Source organism: Schistocerca gregaria, chromosome X (assembly GCF_023897955.1).
Source record: "Schistocerca gregaria isolate iqSchGreg1 chromosome X, iqSchGreg1.2, whole genome shotgun sequence".
NCBI classification, from domain to species: Eukaryota; Metazoa; Arthropoda; class Insecta; order Orthoptera; family Acrididae; genus Schistocerca; species Schistocerca gregaria.
In genome coordinates, this window is record NC_064931.1 from 679,853,027 (window position 1) to 679,876,409 (window position 23,383).

Genomic DNA, 23,383 nt, shown 5'->3' on the forward strand with positions numbered 1-23,383 from the left:
TTTTCATCTTGAAACATCCCAAGTGTAATTTGTGATGCCAGAAAGAAGGCAAAGGAAGAGAGAAACTGCTCAGTTTGATGTCCCATATGTTATTCCTTTACATGCTGCTTGATGGGCACAAAACTTGCACTTGTGCAGTCTTTTTATTGCAGATTGTGGTCAGTGTTAACTTAACCTGTTGTATCTGAGTAACTTAAATTTGAGTAATAGCTTAAATTGTTCTTCAGTAAGCATGGCATGAGGAAAATAATAAATTTCTTTCAAAGGACAGTTTTTATTGAAAAGTGTTGCAATTCTCAGACATTGATACCAAGGCATAATTTTACATATGAAGTATAGAATTTCATGTGTGCTGTTAGATATGAAACCTCTTGAAGGAGTTTTTGGGGTTGTTGAAACAGTTACTCAAATTGTCACACATTGTGTGTGCATAACCTGTACATTACGAATATCTTCCCATAATACTGTTAATCAGATACACCCCACCTGTGTCAATTATATTCACCAACAATCTATGGCCTGTCAGTGGAAATATTTTTCGTAGTTTGTCATAGCATTGCACTTGGGATATAGGTGTTTCCTCTGCAAATGTTTATGCTAGGCTTTTGCTATCTTACTAACCCTCCAACCAACCATAGAAACACTTACTCCACAGATTGTGGGTGTTGGTTGGACACTCAACCAAATACATATGTTCCTTTAAACTATAATTGAGGAAACTACCATATTTGGTTCTCTCTGAAATTCTTTGCCTGTTTAACTTCAAACTTGTAAGCAAACCCAAATGTGCTGCTGAGCTTATAGCTCCTTTTATAACACCACTTGTGGTTGTTTGTGTAGCATGTAATGTTTTATGCTGTTGAGATTTTGTGAAAAGAATTTGTTCTTGTGAAAAAGTCATACTTGTCAAGATTCAAGTTACCAAATGCATCATTGAGTTTGCCACAGGCTTAGTCCGAACAACCCCACATTAGTCTGTAGCATGAAGCAAATTGCTTTATCATTTAAGGAAGCAGGTCTCTCACATTGAGTATCATGCATGAAATAGCTGAGTTTTGAAGATCTTATTTGCACAGTGGTGCATTTCTACAACATAGAAATAACTTCACTTACATACATAAAACAGTATCATTTTCCAGCGATGTATCTATCAGAATGTATAAAATAGGGCACTAGTTATAGTGTCAGTTAAGTCTTGTACAACACTTCTTTCAGATATTTTGTATGTAAAAAAAACCTGATGCCAGATAACTTGTATCCATGGAAAACAGTTTACAAATACTTGCAGCAGATATATTTGATGTAGTCTCTGAGAATGTTGGAACACTGCAAATTTTATGGTACAAGATGAGAAAAAATTATGTATGGTGATTAAATGGTATGTTGCAGAACTGCATTGTGGTGATACAAAGGGTTAAGTGTCCTGTTGAGTTTGCTAGGCCCACAACAGGTTCAGTTCCTACTGTCAATTATGATGTGCCGTGATAAGAATATAACTGTAGACAGAACATGTGTTGAAGTATGCATAAGGTGCATGGTGGGGTAGCACACAGTAGCAAATACTAGCCTACCATGTGACAAACCAACCAATATCATTTTCCTGTACCTGTCTAGAATGTGCGTCAGGTAGTGGGTTGAACATTCAACACTGATTTTTTATTGGTATATAAGGTTATAGCTATTTGGCCATTGCAGTGTTTAATGACTGACACAAAGGAAAAAGACAAAGTATTGTGCTAGTAACTATATAACAGTGATTTAATTTGAACAAGTTTCTTGAAAGAATGTCTGATTCAGTTGCCAGTGAGAACATTTGAAGAGTGTGGTGTTGAAGAGAAAGCAGTACATTGGCACTGCCATCAAATAGTGTGCATTTACTGCCCTGAGTGCACATTGTCTTAGTGGATGATCTTGCCTTGGTCTTTGAATACTTTGTTGGTAAAGTTGTCTGTAGCTGTTAAAGTGCTCCAATTTGAGACAATACTAGAATAGATGTAGTTAAGGACATCCTAATTGATAAAAGCAGAAACCATTACTACCTAGGGGTGTGTGTGTGTGTGTGTGTGTGTGTGTGTGTGTGTGTGTGTGTGTGTGTCAGGGTTTCTACACTGATAAAAGTATGTGGCCACACATCAACCAACTACAGGGTGAGTTTAATTTCCTGTTTCTTTAATTACTCCCAGGTTTAAATTATAATTAATGGAAACTATAAAACAGTATCTCAAAAGTTTAAAATTTCAGATGTTTTATTGGAGCTTTTAGTGATGTAAGCTGTTAGATTTAAGCTAGGTGTCTGAGATCTATCATCAAATTATTGTACCACATTTCCTGTAAAAATGTGCTATCCCTTTTATAATTATTGTGCTGTTCTTTTTAAAGTGCTGCACTGTCAATGTGGGTACTAAGTGTTGCATTATTCATCAAATTTGTCATTCATTGCCATGTAGAGAATAAACTTCCAAACAAGGACAGGACCATATGAACTCTCAGAAGATTCCATTGTTGGTACAAATCAGCTTATTATATTTTATTCGCTATAGTCTTATAAACCTATTCTTCGGCTATACCATGCCAAAATGGTTAAATTTAGGAAAAAGTTCCTGCAGGATCATCAGATTTTAATGAAATTTTGTGAACATTTGCACATGTACCCAATAAACATTGCTAAAGTTCTACTTTTGCCAATTTAATACTTGCAGAGTGTCATTTGTTTGACCTCATAGCACAGTCATCAGCAGTGCAGCCATGAGTTTTCGGCAAATGTCAGACATCTCTGGCAAAATTTTTCTTGAGAGAAACAAAATTAGGCCATCTTATTAAATTTTTTGCACTCTTAAAATAATTAAAAAATTCCTAAGATTTGCATATGGATAATCTAAAGCAAAGTATGCTGAAAAATATGACTAAGAAGTCTTTCGTGACAAGGTTGTACCAAAAAAGTGGAAGCCTCACCAGTCCACGACAGTCAGTTTTACCCCTGATGAAGATGGAGGTAGTCATCGAAAGCTCGGGATTTTATCCAAATTTAACACGAGTAAACTGAGAACTATTTATGCTATGCCAAAAAGATGATTAGAAAAATGTGAAGTTTTTTATATCTCTGGAAGTAATTGTGTGGTACTTTGCATGAGATAGCTTACCAATACAAGATCTTAGAATATAAATTTTAATTTTACTACTGCTCTCTAGTAGTGTACAATGTGAGGGCAGGAAAATAACATTTTCTACAAATGCTGAAAAGTACTTTTGGCCCACATTTACAAAAAATCTTCTGCAAACTTTCTAAAACCATTTTCATCAGAAAGACCATGTTCTAAATCACCTAAAACTATTTGGTTTTGTAGTGGAAACATCTAATGCCCAAACCCATAACAAGGTGGTGCATTGAAAATGGGCCTTTATCCCACTGGTACTTGAATTACATCTGACATATTTCATTATAATCTATAATTGTTTAGTACTCTGTGAAAGTATCAAAAAGACCACTTGGCATGGAATGACCCTCTTAAGTTTTAGTGCAGTCTGACATTAAGCAGAAATTGACACTTGGAAGTGTAGCAGATGGCTTATGAACAGCATCCGGGCCATTGATGCAGTAAACACTTGCTGTACAGGCATTGCATTACAAATGGGTGCTAATGTTGCATTATTTGTTGAGAATGTCTAGATTACCTTCATCAAATTAACTTACTCAGTTTTTTAGTCTTTTAGTAATCAGTGCACTTAATGTAGTAAGTTGTGGATGTCAACATTTCATTAATTTTCATGTCAACGTGAAATTAGGTAACGAGATATCAGGAATTAAATTTACTGTACATGTTACTCCTGAATGCTTTGACTGTGTGGGAACTCTGCAAGTCAACTCATACTTGTTTTTCAGTTACTGCATATGCTCTTGGTGTAATATGTCCAGTGTTACACATTGTCTACACTATGTGTTAAGGTTTTCTGTAAGCTGATACTTCTCCTTCCTGCCCCCCCCCCCCCCCTCCCTCCCTCAGTTAAATTTGTCCTGTCCATTTTGTGTATCACTTGAGGCAACCTTTCAAGGTGTTAAATTTGTTGCTTTAAGTTGTGTTGACCTTGGTGTAAGTGGAAAAAGATATACTTTATTGGGAAGTTGACACTGTGTTACAGGCAGTGTGTTACATTGCCCTTACATCATCTTTGCTTTCGCCATCTTGGCTGGTATTTTGGTTTTGTTACCTCAGTTTTTACATAAATTCTGTTTACTGGGACAGTAGTGTAACACTTCATTTTTTCTTATTTTTCCTTTCTGTGTACTTCATTCACTCTACTAACACTTCATTCACTCTACTTACCTCTAGTTTTCTTTTCACTGTTTTTCCACTAGAGCATGTGATAGCAAGATGTTCTTTCAAAAGTATTTTTCCTTATGCCACCCTTGTCTTTCTTCTGGCTGCTACACGTGGACTGCTATAAATCTCTACCTTCGTGATTTAATTTCTAAGTGATATGTGTAGAATTTTTCTATGCATTCAATGTTTTTGACCAAATAGAAGTTTCTCCATTGCCTTTATCATTGTTTCGAAGATTTCCATATTGCTTATCACTTGCTCATCCAATAATTTCTTTTAGATTACTGTCACGTTCATTGTTTTCTTATGTCTGTTGTCCATTTCTGCATTAGGTTCCTTAAACCTATAAGGATGACTGTTAAATTCCAAAGTCCATATTCTCCAGTATTACTGCAATGCCCAAATGAGTTGCAGTGTGTTGAAAGAATAATAGAAACATATTGTTGGACAACATGGGTTAGGTTGTAGGTTGCTTTCTTTCATGGTGGTATCTGAAGAGTTGTCAGTGCTATGAAAGCAGGAATAGTTTAAATTACTGCCATTGTGGAAGACAAGCATGTTTTTCAGTGATAACTTTAGACTTGGTTGAATTCCCCTGGTATTTTGAAATGGTTCTAGTCTTTCTGAATATTAGGACAAAATGGTTTACAATTGAAACTGTTTTTGTGAAGAGAAACATGGATGTTGGTCTTAAAATCTGACAACACTGCTGTACACTAGCACAAAAGTCTATCTGCTTCAGTAGTCATTTTGGGTTATAGTTAATAAAGTTGAAGCCATACCTGAGTGACAAGTATTGCATGTTTCAATGGTATCTTTGCCATTATATGTGGTGGTGACTTTCAAGGAACTCTGAGAACAGTGTGAGCAAAAGTTTCTGCAAAGAAATAAGTCAATTGTTAAAAAATAGTGCTATATGAAACTATTCTAGATTAAAAGTATTTTAAATGGTGCATGTTTATTATGAACTTAACTGCAGGATTTATTTAATGTGTAATACATTCCATGTGAATGTGTTGCACTCTTTTGGCGTACTTTTAATAAGACTGCTTAGGTTTGAGTTGTCGTGAAACTGTGTGGGAGGTAATAGCAATAGCACTGCAGTTCTGTGCCTGATGTTGGTATTACAGTATGTAAAACACCATGTTGAACACATACATGTTTACAACATTTGGGTGATTTTATCAAGTGAGAATGTTTGTCATATGTATAAAAATGTTTTGTTCTATCTCTAGTTTCCATTAAGAAGCTAATACTGCTGTACACTGTTGATGAAAGATGATTTCAACTAGTTCACTGTGTCATGTTTAGACACTAGTTGACTAGTACTTAAAACCCATATTATTAATACATCTTCAAAATTCTGACTTGTAAAGAGACCTCTGGAATTTTCTAAATCTGTTACTAGACATAAATGCACCTTAATATTTCATGTAATGCTTGGAATTTGAAACTTTTCAGACATTTGGTTTGCAATTGTATTATATAATTGGTATATTTGTTTTCTTTGTAAATATTTTATAGTCCATAAGTTAATGCAAGTATGCATGCACTTGCATGTGTAATTGTGCAGGTACACACACACACACACACACACACACACACACACACACAGTGAGCATGTATCCCAGTGTTCATATACAAATATATCTATAACATGCATGTTCCAAACTTGCTTTGCATCAATGTGTTTCTGTGTTGCTATTTGTTAGGTGTACTCTTGCAGTGCATAGCATGTTAGTTTAGTTGCATGACAAGCATTTTATTTTGAATTTTAAGACTTAAAGTTGTGGAAGTTTAAAAAGCATGCTTTTTGGGATGAGCTTTGTTTTTTTGTGTGTGGTCCATCTAGTTTGTGTACATTTTTAATTTTGGTGTGGGCTGTAGAAATTGACCTTTAATTTTTGAAAGTTGATTAATTTTTGTGTAATTGAACAAAGCAATGTGAGTTGTATTCTGCACTTAGATGTTTCATGTATACTATTTCTGTTTTGAACATGTTTATGTAATTTTAAGATTTTTATTTTATCTTTGATATCCCCTTTTCATCAGTTTTCAGTGTTAAACATAATTTTCCATATTAGCATTGTAAAGAACAATTTTGAACTCTTGAAATGTCCTGGTAAGATTCTTAAATATTCTGGCAGCAGAGTTAAGCTTAATGTTTTAATTTCCTTTTTTGTCACATAATGTCAGTACAGTGCTGGAAAGAACTTTGTGGTAGAATGTTCTATGTAATTTTCCCTGTCAGATTGTAACCAGGAGTCACTAACTGAAAACTTCTTTGGAAAAGACAAGTAGGCCACTATTTACAGTAGATTGACAAGGCTGACAAATTGTGTAATATGATGACTGCCTTTGCAAATTTGGTAGGTATAGATAAATGTGTAATTTTTGAGAATAGTGAGCTGCTTGTTTTCCATGCCACATTGTTTTGCAAGTTGTGAAAACACATGGAGCTACTTCTCAACATATTGACAGCCTTGTTGAAACTGTTTGTCTGGTGAGGGCCTGTTTCTCTTCTCCTGTTACTACTTACTAAGGTGACAATAGGAATACTTCTTAAAGATAAAATACTGCCAGAAATTAGTGTCAGTTAAATTGGTGAGAAATTATCAGCTTTTGTTTAAAATTACCAGGACATTGTTTCCAAAATTTAGGCAAAGCATTACTTGTATAAGACTTAGATTTGAAACTTTCAAAATTTTGCAAAGTGATAGTGTTAGGTGTCCATAATTACTTTCCCTCACCATGTCTGACAAAACTGGAAGTAGTTGTGTAACAAAGCGTTATTATTGCTTTGGTCAGCTACTTACATACTATAAATGTGTATTTCAATAAGAACTGGTTTGTGTTGCAGCTTACCCTGTTGCAGGACAGCCACCAGCAGGTTATGTACCAGCACCTCCACCTGGTACTTATGGAGGTAAGAAAAGCTAACATGTGGTGCTTGAGGGAGGGGGGGTGCATATTACATATTTGGAGATATCTGGTCTAGTTTATGGAACTTGAGGATTCCATATAGCAGTCATTTATCCTCACACATCAAAATAATTTACCATACTGTATATCTGCTGTGTAAGAGTACTGATGCTGAAAAAGTAAAACAGTAATTGTTGTATGGTAAAACTACTATTCAAACAGTAGAGTGCAGTTACCAAAATAAATTCTCTTGAATTTGAGTGAAGACCATAGTTAAAACTGAACTCTTATTTGAGGAATTGAATTAAAATACCCACCTTTGTACCATCATTTGATTTCCCTAAATCACTGAAGGCAAATCCTGTGTTAGTTCTGAAAGGCTGTAGCCGACTTGCTTCAGCATGTTAGTCTGGACTTACGCTTAGTTCTTTCAGTTGAGATATTAAAAACTGTATCCTTTATATATTATACTGAACCTCAGAAGCTACCTGTTAAAAATTCAGTGCACATAATAGAAATAATTATTGGTAGTTACTGGTGTTCTATGGGGGTTGTCATTACTAAAGACAGTGAGATAACTGTTGCATGGTAAGAAGTTATTGTAAACATTGGTGAAGTTGTGCAGTAAACAGAAAGATGACATCTTTCAGGTTTCTTTATTGCCCATTCATAATATGGAAAATTTGGAATCAAAATTTTAATATTAAAAGTGATAACATTCAGATTTATATCAGTGCAACAAATGTCTGGTCAAGAAGACAATAGTCTTATGATGAAAGTTTAATTAACCTTTCACTGCTGTGGATGTGTGTTCACGTCCTGCGCATTTCTCCAGTTACTGTGGACTTCGGTAGGTGTGCTACTTGTGTTACCCTACAGTTCTATGGATTAAGCCACCAACCTCTAATTGCTTCAGACGAGTTACTTCCGTATTGCGATGAATGAAGAAGTTTAGAGTATTTATCATACAACATATGCACCTAACTTTGTATTAATGTTTGCAATAAACCTCATTTCAACTCTTGAATAGTTTTAGATGACAATTATGACCACAATTCATGATGTGCGAGGGCGTGAATAAGTGTTGTGAGTGTCCGTCATATATAAAATGCAGAATGAAATTGTTTCATTGTATGGTAAATTTTAAATAAATCTCATGTCAACCATATGCAAAGTTGACGGAATGCATTTTTATCTCTGTAGACTCTTCAAAATTTTGTGCAATGTTTTATTTCGATGCAATTAAGTATGACAAATAACAAAAGAAATACAGTTCTTTGAGTGAAGATATTGAGCTGTAAGATGAGCAAAAATAAAATTGTTTTTCACCTAATTGTTTCTGAAAAATCGGATTATTAGTATTTGATATTGGCTGCAGTGCTTTCTATTAGCAAGGAATGCTGAGAGCATGTATGTAGCAGTGAAAGTTAGTATTATGTTCTGTCTTGAGAGAGAACTGTCAGACTGATAGTATGTCATAGAATTGCACTTGTAAGATGTTTGCTTATTATAAAATTTGGCAATTTCAGGGTTTATTGCATGTTAATCTTCACTGTTAACGTTTCATCATTGTCTGTGAAAAAATTAGTGTATGCAGAAACATTACTTTGTGAGTTCTGCAACCACTGTGAATGACTTGTCTGATTTGCTTTCAATTTTGTGCAGCTAACAACTTTATTGCAAAGTATTTCATTAAGTTAAGCAAAGAGATTGTCTACAGAACTAGATTTTATGAAACTGCAACAGTTGTGTTGTCTTATTTTGATCCAGAATTTATTAAGGTAGTTAGCCTTACCAGTTAAGTTATTTGAATAAGTGGTCAGTAAAAACTTGATGACATTGAGAAAATGGAGGGGGCTTTCTTCTATATAATTTGCCAGAAAAGTGACTTAAAATAGAGTAACATCAGGGAAGGATGTTTAAATGGTAAACACTAGTTCTGTAATTTGGAGATCTGGGGTCAACATGTTTGCCTTCGTGTATCCTCTTCACTTAATTATCATTCTTCATGGCATTGTTAATCTAAATGTGGTTTACAGGGTGATTTGTTCACTAAATTGGTAGAAAGAACCAAATGACAGTACTAAGTACTTCAGTTATCATGTGATTTATCATTTTTATCTGTAGATCATTGATCGTGATTGCATCCCATTGTAATGATGCTCAGTGAACAGTCAGAAGGTAGTATTAAAGTCCAATGAAAGTTGTTACCTTGTTATTGAATGAGACTAATTATTTTATTATAATTTCTGTTGAAGTGCCTGGAGCAGCTCCCTATGGTGTTTTTCCATCACAAGCCCATTTGTATGCTGCTGCAGCAGCTGCACAAGGGCCACCACCCACATATGACCAGTCTTTGGCACACCCTGCAGCAGTTAATCAGCAGGTAACATTGCCGTTAATCTCTGTTAAAGTTTATGGCTTGGTAATAAGCTGTTTGTTAGTTTTTCGTGGGTGCCATGTCAAATTGTAGTTTATAAAGTAGTATATCATAAAGTAACATATTGGAACAACTAATACATTTGCTCTAAATTATTGGTGGGTTTGTAGTGTTTCATGTCAAATTTGCTGTATGAACAAAATTTTCTTCAGGAAAGTCTGGACTTACCTTTCAAAATGACTGATGTGTATCATAGGAAACAGTGTTGTATATGTTAATGGTTGGTAAGAGCTACAAAAACTGCTTATTGGACATATTGACTGATTCCATAAAAGTCTTCTAACAAAGTTGCAAGCCTTTATGTAAATGAACTTGCAAAAGTAAATTAAATTCTTTGCTGCACAATTAATGTGATAAGTCTGTTGGCCCTAGGTTGGCATCACGCGAGATGTGTTATTTAATGAAGTGTGGGTATCGTTTAGTGTGGTTGGTGGCTGTTCAGAAATGATCACAAGGTACATGCTTGCATATTCAATCTGTGACCGAAGAACTCTCCAGTGACTGATATTAACTAGTTGTCGTACTGACTTCTCCCCAAAATGAAATACTTGCATTTACTTAATGGTAATTTACTATCCTGGAATACAGAATGTCATTTACAGTAGTTTTGGCTCCATGAAGTTATTTTCCTAACAAAGGCAACTAAGGATAATGTTGAATTCTTGCAAGTTTATATGGATGTCAGATTTTCATGAAGATGATTTTATACAGCATTTTTCTTGCATACAAGCTCACTGTAAATATTTTAAGCCAATTTCCTGTTCATTGTTCCTGGAACACTATTTTATTAATTACAGATGTATGCACAGAGTGCTGCAGCTGCACAGATGTATGCTCAAGGGTATCCTGGCTACTTAGGGTATCCGGCATATAGTCCCATGCAGGCATACTACCCATCTCTTGCTGCATATTCATATCCAGGAATGCAACCAGCTCAGTTAAGGCCAACAATAATGGTGCCGGTAAGTCTAATAAATGTAAGGTGCATTACAATAAAAATGTTGCAATTTGTGGTCCTGTCTAAGAACAGGTGAGACCAGTTCAGTGTTAGTGGTGATACAGGTGAAAGGGTTTCATAGTGATGTTCCTAAAACTGTGCTTAGTGTTGTGGATACAAACATGAAATTGTGACATACCGATGTGATAGGCAGTAATTTTACAGTTTAAATACAGTGTGAATGTGTTCATATAAAAGCAAGGACTATAAATTTTTATTACATCAACTATACTTTATGGTGACATTTGTCAGGTTAATATAACTAAAGCCTCCAACTGTTATTGCTCAATGTGTATGTATTTTGTAAGATATAAGGGTACAGTGAATTCATTCTGGAAACAGTTCTCCAGGCTGTGGGAAAGTTATCTTTCTGCAGTAGTCTTTCTTCTAAGGGTTCTAGTCCCACAAGGTATGCAAAACTGGTGTCAAGTTTGAAGGTAGGAGATAAAGTACTGATGGATGTAAAGCAGTGGGGGCAGATTGTGAGCTATGCTTGTATAACTGCCCATAAAATACTTGATCCAGCTAAAGCCAAGGTCCCAGGTTATAGTTCGTCTGTCAGTTATCTGCCAAGATGTATCAAATCGGTGCACACTCTGCTCCAGAGTTAAAATTCATTCTGGATACAGTCATTTTGCTTTGCATATTTTCCAGATATGCCCATAGTTATTGAAGATACATTCATCCAAATTTTTGTGTATGGCCATAGAACTTTTCTCTGCATTCCACACAGTGCCCTACAAGAAAAAAATGCAAGTCACTGCATTAACAATCTGCTGCTCTGTACGGTTTTTTTTCTTTAGTACAGCCTCAGCTGTTGATGAGGAAGACAAACTGATACTTCAGTTCTCTAACAAAAGTACCAGGAGAGGTGGTGCAGTGGTTAGTCTACTGGACTCGCATTTGTCTGTATGACAGTTCAAATCCACCTTGATTTAGGTTCTTCGCGACCTCCCTACAATCGCTCCTGGCAAATGCCGGGGATGGTTCTCTTGAAAGGACATGGCCAATTTTCCTTCCCTCTATTCTGACTTTGTCAGAAGGTTGTTAAACCCAGTCTTCCTTACCTCCAACATGGTATTGTATTGTCTTATTTAGAGATAAAAGAAATGTCAAATCAGTTGCTGTTTGCGTTTCACAGAAGATATATTTAGCTGTTAGAGCACTGAAACAAGGTCAAATAAATTGGGGAGAGGTCTTTTACAAAATTCTATGACTAAATTTCCCAATATTTTTTTGACGCAGGTTGAAAGTCTTGCTGCACTTCGGTTTGAAGTGAACAAACAACTGAAGGCAGCATTCAAGCAGCACCGGAAGTATACATTCTTTGTGCATTATATTCAAAGCTTGTGAATAGATGCATATTGCTTATTTAGCTTTCTCTGTTTGCTTTTTGTAATTTAATCTGAAATATTGTGTGTTTGTGTAGTATACTTCCCATGGATTGAGATTGCGAATGCTGTGTTAAGATGTGAGGGGAGATGGGAATTCATTAGCACACAGCTCCACATGTGCTGGTTTTGATCACACAGCTGGAGGCTGTAGTCAGTGGACATCATTGGAGAGTCAGACTCCGAATCGGAGGGATATCCTGCATGTTCCATGTTACACGCCCCCCTTCTCCCCTCTCCCCTGCCCCCCTCCTCCACCCCCCCCCCCCCCCCCCCCCCCTTGTTCTGTTGCTATGGTTGGCCTGATTACTGTCTGTGTTGGAGGCTGACCCTTCTCACAGGAGGTTGTTTCGAGGTGTGGCAGACAGTGAAATACTTCGTGGGCTTGATCTAAATGCCTCCCTTGGTCGTCTGACTCAGGTCTCATGTGTTGTGTGTGGCTGAGGTTCTGAGCCAGCTGCAGTTCTTTTTGTTTCAGAGGATACTTAAAGGGTCCAGACATTGATAGTGGAATTATTGGTGGTTGTTGGGAGTTCTAGTGTTTAACTCATGAAGGAGCCCCATAGAAATGTGTTCCGTGGAGGGAAGGAAATAAATTGTGTACACTTGTGTGCATATTGGAGAGTCCAGATGTGGAATGGTTTCTTCTGGGTACCATGAAGAGCTCTCATGCTGTAGCCAACTTGTCGGCGATGGCTTATATAAGTGTGAACAATATGGGTCGCTTTGAATCAGAACAGATTCTCTAGTTTCCTGCTGCTAAATGTGGTATAAGGACTGCCAGTCTTGCTTGCAAGATAAAGGCAGACATCAGCATAGACAGCACTGATGATGGACCTTCAGCATTGAGCTAAATTAACTCAAAAGCTGTTATGTGGTTAACGTATCAGGGTCTACTTTCGATTGGGGATCCATTGCACACAGTAGGTGGCTATACAGGTAATAAAGATTGTGTGGAGTGTACTGGATGGTTTTTGAAGCTAGATCATCTAACGAAACTACAAATCTCAGCCCCTGGGTATGTAGGTCAAGCATAGGGTGAGGGTAGATGTAGGAAACATTGGCATTATAATTCTAAATTCTGATACATATGTTCAGAAAGAAACAGATCACGAAGTGCTTGTAGAAAACACTGTAACAAAAAGTTACAGGTACTGAATGCTGTCTTAAGCTGAAGTTTTTACCAAGGATCTAACAGTGTTGAGAAAGGACAGATTAAATTCAGTTGGATGTGAATTAAAAGAACTGACTGGAATGACAGGAAAACGGAAATGATAGTAAAATCAGTAGAGAACTACTAAAAGTTTCAGGCTAGTACAAAGGAAGGCTCATTTAGGGCAGAAAACAAGGGGATGACAGAACATCATATTAAGTGAAACTTGATATTCTTGTGTGGAGTTGAAGACTGCTGCCAGACAGGAAGCTGTGATTGTATGTTGTGTTAATCACAAGAATAAACATGTAAACATTATACCACACATTCTTGCGGGTTTGCTGGAATCTCATTGAATTATGCTTCACATAAAGCTGAAGCCAAGCTGTGCATTTTGTGCATGTTAAGTGATATTATGGGACAGCTTTACCAGCATATTTAATTTGGACAATAGATGCCAGCCAGCTGGTCCAACTAAACTGCAATGATGTGAATAGTTGCAGTTAAGATATAAAAAGAGAGGGCAGAGAAAGACATTTAATTTAACAGAATTTACCAAAGATCTAGCAATACTGCAAGCGTCTTAAGGGACCAGGTTTGAAGCATAATATGCTCTCGTTCTTAGCTGTCATAATATCGTAATTTAAAGAGACTGATTATAATTCCTGACTTAAATACAGGTTAATTTTTCTGCCTTAGCTGTGGGTGATGTGAAAGCATATTTGAGATATTGACATATAGTAAAATATTAAAGCCACTTTTTAACTGCATTCACTCATGTTTTTTCAATAGGGAGCAGGAAGCAGCATTGGCCATTTTTTGCACTACATACACATCAAAAACAGTTTTGCATCACCCAGAACTCCTAAAGATAGTTGTTGACTGTGGATATTGTATCACAGTCCCTTTCTCTGTTCAGAGATGACACTAAACCTATGCAAAAATGTAAACAATGCATGAGCAGCACCTATTGGACATTGGTGGTCAGACAGCCCATCACTTAGTCATTCCAGCAGGAAGGAGGTACACGGCTCGTGTTGTCTGTAGTTCAACCATGCCTAGACGGTCAGTACTGCAGTTTGATAGCATCCACATTGTTACTTAGTGCCAGGAATGGCTCTCAACAAGGGAAGTGTCCAGGTGTCTCGGAGGGAAGCAAAGTGATGTTGTTTGGACATGGAGGAGATACATCGACAGGATATGTTGATGACATGCCTTGCTCAGGACTAAGTGAGGTGGTGCAGTGGTTAGACACTTGACTCTCATTCGGGAGGACGACGGTTCAATCACGTGTCCGGCCATCCTGATTTAGGTTTTCCGTGATTTCCCTAAATCATTCCAGGCATATGCTGGGATGGTTCCTCTGAAAAAGGGCACGGCCGACTTCCTTCCCTAATCCAATGAGACCGATGACCACGCTGTATGGTCTCCTTCCCTAAAACAACCAACCAACCAACCTTGCTCAGGTTGCCCAAGGGCCACTACTGCTGTGGGTGACTTACCTACAGATTATGGCTTGGGAACCCTGACAGCAATGCCACCATATTGAACAATACTTATTGTGCAGCTACAGGATGTCGTGTTAAGACTCAAACTGTGTGCAGGAGGCTGCATGATGCTAAACTTCACTCCTGACGTCCATGGCGAGGTCTGTCTTTGCAACATCACCATGCAGCACAGTACAGATAGGTCCAACAACGTGCTGTATGGACTGCTCAGGATTAGCATCAGATTCTTTCCACCGATGAGTGTCACATGACTTCAATCAGACAATTGGCGGAGACGTGTTTAGAGGCAACCTGGTCAGGTTGAATGCTTTAGACACTGTCCATTGAGTGCAGCAAGGTGGAGGTTCTATGCTGTTTTTTGAGTAACATTATGTGGGGCCGACGTATATCACTGGTGGTCATGGAAGGTGCCGTGACAGCTGTAAGATATGTGAATGCCAGCCTCCAACTGATAGTGCAACCATATTGCCAGCATAATCAAAATATCCACGGGTGTACTGCCGGTCTATAGTGTCCAACGGGCACAATATTTTGGCGATCAAACATGTCGCCATCATCAGGTGAACTGACGGACTGAGCTCCTGTGAATGTGCCGGCATGGAGATACGTACGCTATGGCTGCTCAGGGAACTGGGTTCGGTCGCGGCGGCGGCCGATTTAAATACCCTCCGCCCGCGGCGTGCTCCCTCCGCTGTCCGCGCCACGGTACTGCGGTGGAACAGATTGCGACGGCGTCTGAGATGACGTTGGTGTGATGGTTCTGTCCGCCGTGGTCGTCACAACTATGCGTTTGCTCGATTTACTCTTCATTAACCCAATCGCTGGTTCCCATGCCGTGAACACCAGAGGCACACTCAACTGATGTATCCGAGCAAGTCGGCGGTTGCTGAACATTGTTTGTCGGAAAATCACACTATGGAGTATGACCACACGAGGATTCTGGTACAGACGTCGAGATACTGGGACAGTGTTGGAGAGGCCATCGAAATTCGCACCAATGATGACCTCATAAACCGTGACTGTGGCTATAATCTTAGCAAGGCTTGGGAACCAGCGATTGGGTTAATCAAGAGTAAATCGAGCAAACGCATAGTTGTGACGACCACGGCGGACAGAGCCATCACACCGTCGTCATCTCAGACACCGTCGCAATCTGTTCCGCCGCGCTACCGTGGCGCAGGGCACGGACGGCTGAGGGAGCGCGCTGCGGGCGGACGGTATTTAAATCGGCCGCCGCCGCGACCGAACCCAGTTACCCTGAGCAGCCATAGCGTACGGAGCTCAGTCCGTCAGTTCACCGGAGCTCAGTCCGTCAGTTCACCGGATGATGGCGACATGTTTGATCGCCAAAATATTGTGCTCGTTGGACACTATAAGCTGGCAGTACATCCGTGGATATTTTGATTATCAAATAAGCCGGGAGAAAGTCAAGAATCACACATTGCCAGCATGTTGGCGAGGCATTAGTCTTCATGGATGACAATTCGTGCACATATTGTGAATGACTTCCTTCAGAATGACATCGCTCAACTGCTGGCCAGCATGTTCTCCAGACAAGAACCCTATCGAACATGCCTGGGATAGATTGAAAAGGGCTGTGTATGGACAATGTGACCCACCAACCACTGAGGGACCTACACTGAATTGCCACCGAGGAGTAAGACAATCTGGACCAACAGTGCTTTGAAGAAGTTGTAGATAGTATGCCACGACTAATACAGGCATGAATCAGTGCAGGAGGATGTGCTACTGGGTGTTAGAGGTACCGGTGTGTACAGCAATCTGGACCACCTCTGAAGGTCTCACTGTATGGTTGTACAACATGCAATGTATGGTTTTCATGAGCAATAAAAGGGTGAAAATGATGTTCGTGTTGATCTCTCTTCAAATTTTCTGTCCAGGTTTTGGTGCACTTGAACTGTGGTGATGCCAAACTTTTTTGTGTGTATTAAACAGCGTGACAGTAGTAGCACAACAGTACAGAAATGTGACTACACAAATTCCGAAATAAACTAGAGGTAAAGTATGATAAAGGAAAAATGGTGACTGTTAAAACATTAGACTGTTTTGGTTTCAGCAAGCTGAAGTGACAGTGGTTCTAGGTGCTAGTCTGGAACTCTGCGACCACTATGGTTGCAGGTTTGAATCCTGCTTGGGCATGGATGTGTGTGATGTCCTTAGATTAGTTAGGTTTAAGTAGTTCTAGGGGACTGATGACCTTAAGTCCCATAGTGCTCAGTCATTTAAGCCATTTTTATTTTTGGTTTCATTTCTTGTAATGTAGTTACAAAATAGCTAATATGTAAATAGGATCTATGGTCAAGAGCATAAAACCAGTGTACGTGTGCTGCAGCTGCTGAACAATTATCCAATTTGTTTACACAAAGTTAATTCTTATGATAAACAAAATTTAGACACAATGCTTAGTGTTCTGCATGGAGGATGGGGAAGCGATCATTTCAAATACAAAGGTGACTTGTACAATTGCAGTTAATGGCCACTTAAATTCACCTTTAATATGTTGGTAACTGACATGTTTAAAGTCAGTGCAGGCATCAAACATCAGCTGAAGCTATACTAAATGCTTTCTCCGAAAATTATTTTTAACTACTAATTTCGGAGCTCATGTGAAGTAAAACTGTTTGGGGTAACAGTAGATTTCATAGCGACAGTCATGAGCAAATAGGAAGCGTTGTGACGGATAGAGGGAGTAGTGACCACAAGTGTGGCCTAGTGACATTGCATATTGTAAGGTCAGAATCACCAAAATAAATGGAATGCATTATATCAGATTTGCAGTGCTTTACAGAAGCTCAAAACTTATTGTGGACTTAGATGCAAAAATGCTTTTAATAGTTTTCACAAAGAAATGCTGTGTGGAAGTCTGTCAGAAAATCCAGGTTTTCTGGTCCTAAATAAAGTACACCAGTGGCAAAACTTGGTAAATACCTTCACTGTATGGTTGAAATTGTAATGTTACCAAAAAGTGTAACTAAAGCAGAGTTCATAAATCTGGTTTTCCAAACTACTTTCATGAAAGGTTTTGGTGTAAATAAAGAATAATTTGAACAGAGAACAGTTGCTATCATGAGTAATTTAGTAGTAGATACCCTAGGTGTTGTGAAACAAATAACTTAAAAATGCAAGTATTTGGGTCCATGCTTCATCCCAGTTGGGTGCAACATAGGTTGCCTGTGCCATCTGATTAATGTAAGAGCTGAAAAGTTGCTGAAATATTAACACATAGAGTGGATGAGATCTTTGTTGATACATTTTATTTCTTTGAGCAGTGTGTCAGAAGAAACCACTACTGTCGGAAACCTCAGAACTTGCACAATAAAGAAACATAAAATTCTAAGGCATGAATGTATTAGGTGCTTATCTTCAGGCAGATGTTCTGACAAAATTGTTAACCAGTGGGGTCTACTTCTTTCCTTTTTCAATTAAGTATTATTATATGCTCAAAAAAGAATACTTAGAGTTGAACAGAAGGGATCCAGAGTAAGAGAAGAGAATTCTTGATTCACTGCTACACGTTTCACTAAGAGAGACCATTTGCTTCCAAATGTAACAAACTGACCCTGAAAAGTAAGATTTCTGCTGCATGTGAGGAAAAATTGTTTGTTCCTGTCCTCAAACTTGAACAAGGCCTTTTGCACTTTCCTTCGACTTCCTGTATTTGAAAAATTGAATGTTGCTCTTAAGGACTACTTTGCCACAAGTTCACTTTTTATTAGAACTTCTAATGGATTTGCAAAAACAGTTCTTCACGAAGTTTAAGCCACAAATTGTCCAAAGCTCATCATTGCTTGAAGTTGAGTAAAACTTGATTCAAAATCAAAGAAGTGGTGATTAGTTATTAGCATTCAGACTTAGAACATAATGGATGATCTCCAGGATATGGATAAATTCCTTTTTTCATCAGTGAGAAACTACTTTTGCACTGTTTGTGAGTACATCATTATTAAGTTTCCATTCAAGGATGTGTTACAGTGTACTCAAATTGCTAAGTTAGACAAAATTGAAGATGCTCTGTTTTCTTCCATTAGTTTTTTGTGCAAAGTTTCCTATCATTTTATGCAAGGAAGAGAATGAAACAAATGTGATAATGAGCTTTAGAGGCAGTTCACAGCTCTTCAGGGTAGATGACACTTTGGCTGCTAATCAATATGCTGCAAGTGATTTCAGTTGGGCACAAATATAAAGAATTTATGGAGCTGCTGGACTTCATATATATATAACTGAACTTGTCGAGTAATGCTGTCTATTCTCACCATACCCCAGAATGTGTTTTCAACCTTGTGAAGAAAAATAGAAGTGTGTTCAGATCACCCATGTCCAATGAATCAATGGAGTCTTTTGAAGACCATCAGTTCTGATTACTGTTATGACAAAACTTTCTCGAGACTTTCTGCAGGAAGCTAAGAAAACCCTAACTTCGACTTCAGTCGAACGAGCATGTGATTCACAGTGCGTATATTATATCTTGCCTGTGTTACATTAAACAAGTTTTATTGTGTAAAGCCTTTTTCAATTATTGCATATATGCTTAATGTATCAAGGAAGTCCTGTTATGTATGCTCCAAACAATAGTCATCAGGCCGGCTGTTCTAACAGACAGAATAGCCAATAATTTTTGTAGAGCTAATGTACGAATCTGGCTCCCCATGAACAAAGTAGCGACAATAATCACACACAACCCACAAAAAACCACTTACATAATCAGGGATTTGTTAAATCAAATGTGGTGAATTGGAAAATTTGTGTGGGACAGATTGAGCATGCAAGAACATAGTGAAAACTGTAAATCTTCATTTAATGCACATCTATGAAACAATAAAACCAGCAGTATTGAGAAATCTTTAAAGGTACTACACAACGTAGAGAAAGGCAGATTAATGGATGCTCTAGAAGAAATTGAAATTTAAGTGCCTTCAAAGAACCACAATTCTTACTCATTGAACAAATTTTATTATGTTTTGTAGATGCTTGACAATGGCTTGATGCCAAAACTGCAATTGCAAAACAAAATTCTAACAGCTGAAAGTAAGATAGTCGTTTAAAAAAAATTGTAAAATCTGGGGAACCATACTAAAAAAAATGTTGTCACACTGCTTGCAATGCTGTATGATGCTCATATATGATGGAAAGGTGTACAGTTCAGAACAAAATTTTCATGAATGTTTTGAATAGGAATAAGCCAGTGTTCAAATTTTATTGGACAGATAGCTTACTCATGCATTTATTGAATGGAAACACTGATAAATTTCTGCCATTTTCTAACATTTTATGCAGAAATCTTACTGTAAGCACCTACATTGGTTTTGAAAGTACTTACATACTCCACAAGCCACTGTAAGGTGCTTAATGGAGGGTATCTGAGGGTATCCTGTTCCACTTTGCAAAGAGAACAGTGGAAAAAGGACTATCTATATGCCTCCACATGAGAACTGATGTCTCATATCGTTGTGGTCCGTATGCAAACCTATGTTGACAATTGAATTGTTTTGCTGTCAGCTTCAGATGCTGGTTCTCTAAATTTCCTCAGTAGCGATTCACGAAAAGAACGACTCCTTTCCTCTAGAGACTCCCACCAGAGTTCCCGAAGCATTTCCGTAACACTTGTGTGATGATCAAACCTATCAGTAACAAATCTAGCAGGCTGCCTCTGAATTGTCTGTCCTCCCTCAATCCGACCTGATAGGGATTCCAAACACTCAAGCAGTACTAAAGAATAGGTCGTATTAGTGTTTTTATAAGTGGTCTCCTTCACAGATAACCATATCCTTCCAAAATTCTACCAGTGAACCGAAGACTATACGCCCCACATCTGACATGCAGTGCTACGCCCAAATATTTAATCAATGTGACTGTGTCAAACGCTACACTACTAATAGTATTCAAACATTATGGGATTCTTTTTTCCTATTCATCTGCTTTAATTTACATTTATCTATATTTAGAGTTAGCTGCCATTCTTTACACCAATCACAATTCCTGTGTCACCTTATCTTCCTACAGTCACTAGACGACGACACCTTCCTGTACACGACAGCATCATCAGCAGTCACACGTTGCTATCCACCCTATCCAAAAGATCGTTTACGTAGATAGAAAACAGCGGACCTACCACACTTCCCTGGGACACTCCAGATGATACCCTCACCTCCGATGAACTCTCACCATTGAGGACAACATACTGGGTTCTATTAATTAAGAAGTCTTCGAGCCATTCACATACTTGGGAACCAATCCCATATGCTCGTACCTTAGTTAGGAGTCTGCAGTGGGGCACGGAGTCAAACGCTTTCTGGAAGTCAAGCAATATGGCATCCGTCTGATAACCTTCATCCATGGTTCCCAAGATATCATGTGAAAAAAGGGTGAGTTGCGTTTCGCAGGAGCGATGCTTTCTAAAGTCGTGCTGATGCATGGACAGAAACTTCTATGTCTCAAGGAAATTCATTATATTCGAACTGAGAATATGTTAAAGAATCCTGCAACAAACCGATATTAAGGATATTGGTCTGTAGTTTTGAGGATCCGTCCTTCTACCCTTCTTATGTGCAAGCGTCACCTGCACTTCTTTCCAGTCGCACGGGACTTTAGGTTGGGCAAGAGATTCACGATAAATGCAAGCTAAGTAAGAAGCCAATGCAGTAGAGTACTCTCTGTAAAACCGAATTGGAATCCCATCAGGACCTGGAGATTTATTTATTTTAAACACATCCAGCTGCTTCACAACCCCAGGGATGTCTATCACTACGTTCTCCATACGGAAATCTATGAGAGACTCAAATGGTGGTATGTTTGTATGATCCTCCTGCGTGAAAGATTTCTCAAATGCTAAATTTAAAATTTCAGCTTTCGTTTTGCTGTCTCCCATTACCAGGCCAGATTGATCAATGAGTGACTGGATGGAAGCCTTCAACCCGCTTACCGATTTTACGTAAGACCAGAATTTCTTTGGGTTTTCAGCAAGATCTTCTGCTAAGGTATGACGGCAGTAGTGGTTGAATGCTTCTCGCATCGCCCTTCTTACAGCAGCACGAATCTCTAACTTTTGCCTGTCCTCATTCTCCCGATTTTTCTTGTATCGCGCATGAACCTATCTTTGCTTCCTGAGCATTCTCCAAATTGTGTTGTTCAACCACGGTTGGTCTTTTCCATCCGTAACCCAATTTTTCGGCACATACTTATCCAATGTGTTTAAAATTTGCCCACAATTCTTCCACATCCATTTTACTAAAAGTAAATGAAGTCAATTCATTTACTTAGTGGGATGCTAACAACTGCTTATCTGCTGTTTCTAGTAAGAATACTCTGTTAGCCTTCTTGACCGACTTCTAAACTTTCGTAACCATAGTTGTAATGTCAACATCATGATCACTAATCCCTGTCTCAACACTGACGCCGTCAATGAGGTCTGGTCTGTTTGTGGCTACCAGACCTAAAATATTTCCATTATGGGTTGGCTGTCGATTTAGCTGCTCAAGACAGTTTTCGGATAATGTGTTCAAAAGTAATTCACACGATGGCTTGTCTGCACCACCTGTAATGAATCCATAGACCTACCAGTCTATACTAGGTAGGTTGAAGTCTCCTCCGACTAATATAGCATGATCCAGGTACTTCTGCGATAGTGTAGACTCCCTTTGAAATGATTCTAGAACTGTTGCAGTGAAACGTCGTGGCCGGTAATAACATCCAACAATTAACTTTATTTCTCCTAGCCCTGTCAAATGTGTCCAGATAACTTCACAATCACACTCTACTTAGACCTCAGTAGACACAATATTTTTGTCAACTGCAATGAAGACACCACCTCCTGCGGCATCTAATGTCTTTCTGATACACGTTCCAACTCTCACTAAATATTTCAGAACTTCCTATCTCGGGGTTCAGCCAGGTCTCAGTTCCAAGAATAATTTGCGCGCCACATGCTTCCTGGAGGGCAGTAAATTCAGGAACTTTATTCCAAACACTCTGAAAATTTACTGTTAATATCTTGATAGCTGAAGAGTCTTTACACTGAGTGCGTCCCTGCCTGCATGTTGACTGGTGAGTGTTCATCAGGACACGTCGCACTACTGCCTAGCCTAAAAAAACCCCATGTGCGTGCCACAAGTACTCTCCTACCAGAGTAGCCACTTCCTTTGTGTAGTGCATTGACTGTTCAGGGTCTGACACTGAGAGCATGCTCAGTTCTGTTCAGTTTCACACTTTTAAGGACCAGCAGAAGTTAATTTAGCATGAAAAACATGTACACCCATTTCTCTGGGTCTGTTAAAATGGTTGAAAGTATCAAACTCCATTGACTGTCTTTTTGTAAAGACCACACACATTAGAGAAGAAATTTGTAATAATAGAATGACTCCTTCCTACACTCAGACTTCTTATGGTTGTAGTATTTTTTAGCAGATGTAAATATTATGATTTGTGATGAGCACTGGAGGTTGATTGAAAATAAGCTTGTGAAGATACAGTTCATCTTGTAGTTTTGATTTCATGTTTCAGTATGGGTTTTACTAGTGTAACAGATTAGATTGAATTACTTCGCTTTATTACTGAGCCTGTGGTTTGGACTAAATTATATTAATGGAAAAGTTGTCATTGTCATCCACTGTAAATGAAAACTGTTTTGTATAGTACA

The 23,383-nt window shown here is 38.3% G+C and overlaps 1 protein-coding gene across 3 annotated transcripts in view; it reads left to right on the forward strand.

Annotated features, from left to right (window-relative positions):
- Positions 1 to 23,383, forward strand: part of LOC126299042 (DAZ-associated protein 2-like) — a 42,772-nt gene that overhangs the window by 12,724 nt on the left and 6,665 nt on the right. For all 3 annotated transcript variants that reach the window (XM_049990695.1, XM_049990694.1, XM_049990693.1), the window contains exons 2-4: positions 7,180 to 7,245; positions 9,500 to 9,627; positions 10,479 to 10,643. In XM_049990695.1, coding sequence (XP_049846652.1) covers positions 7,180 to 7,245; positions 9,500 to 9,627; positions 10,479 to 10,643 — 359 coding nt within the window. The remainder of the gene's footprint in view (positions 1 to 7,179; positions 7,246 to 9,499; positions 9,628 to 10,478; positions 10,644 to 23,383) is intronic.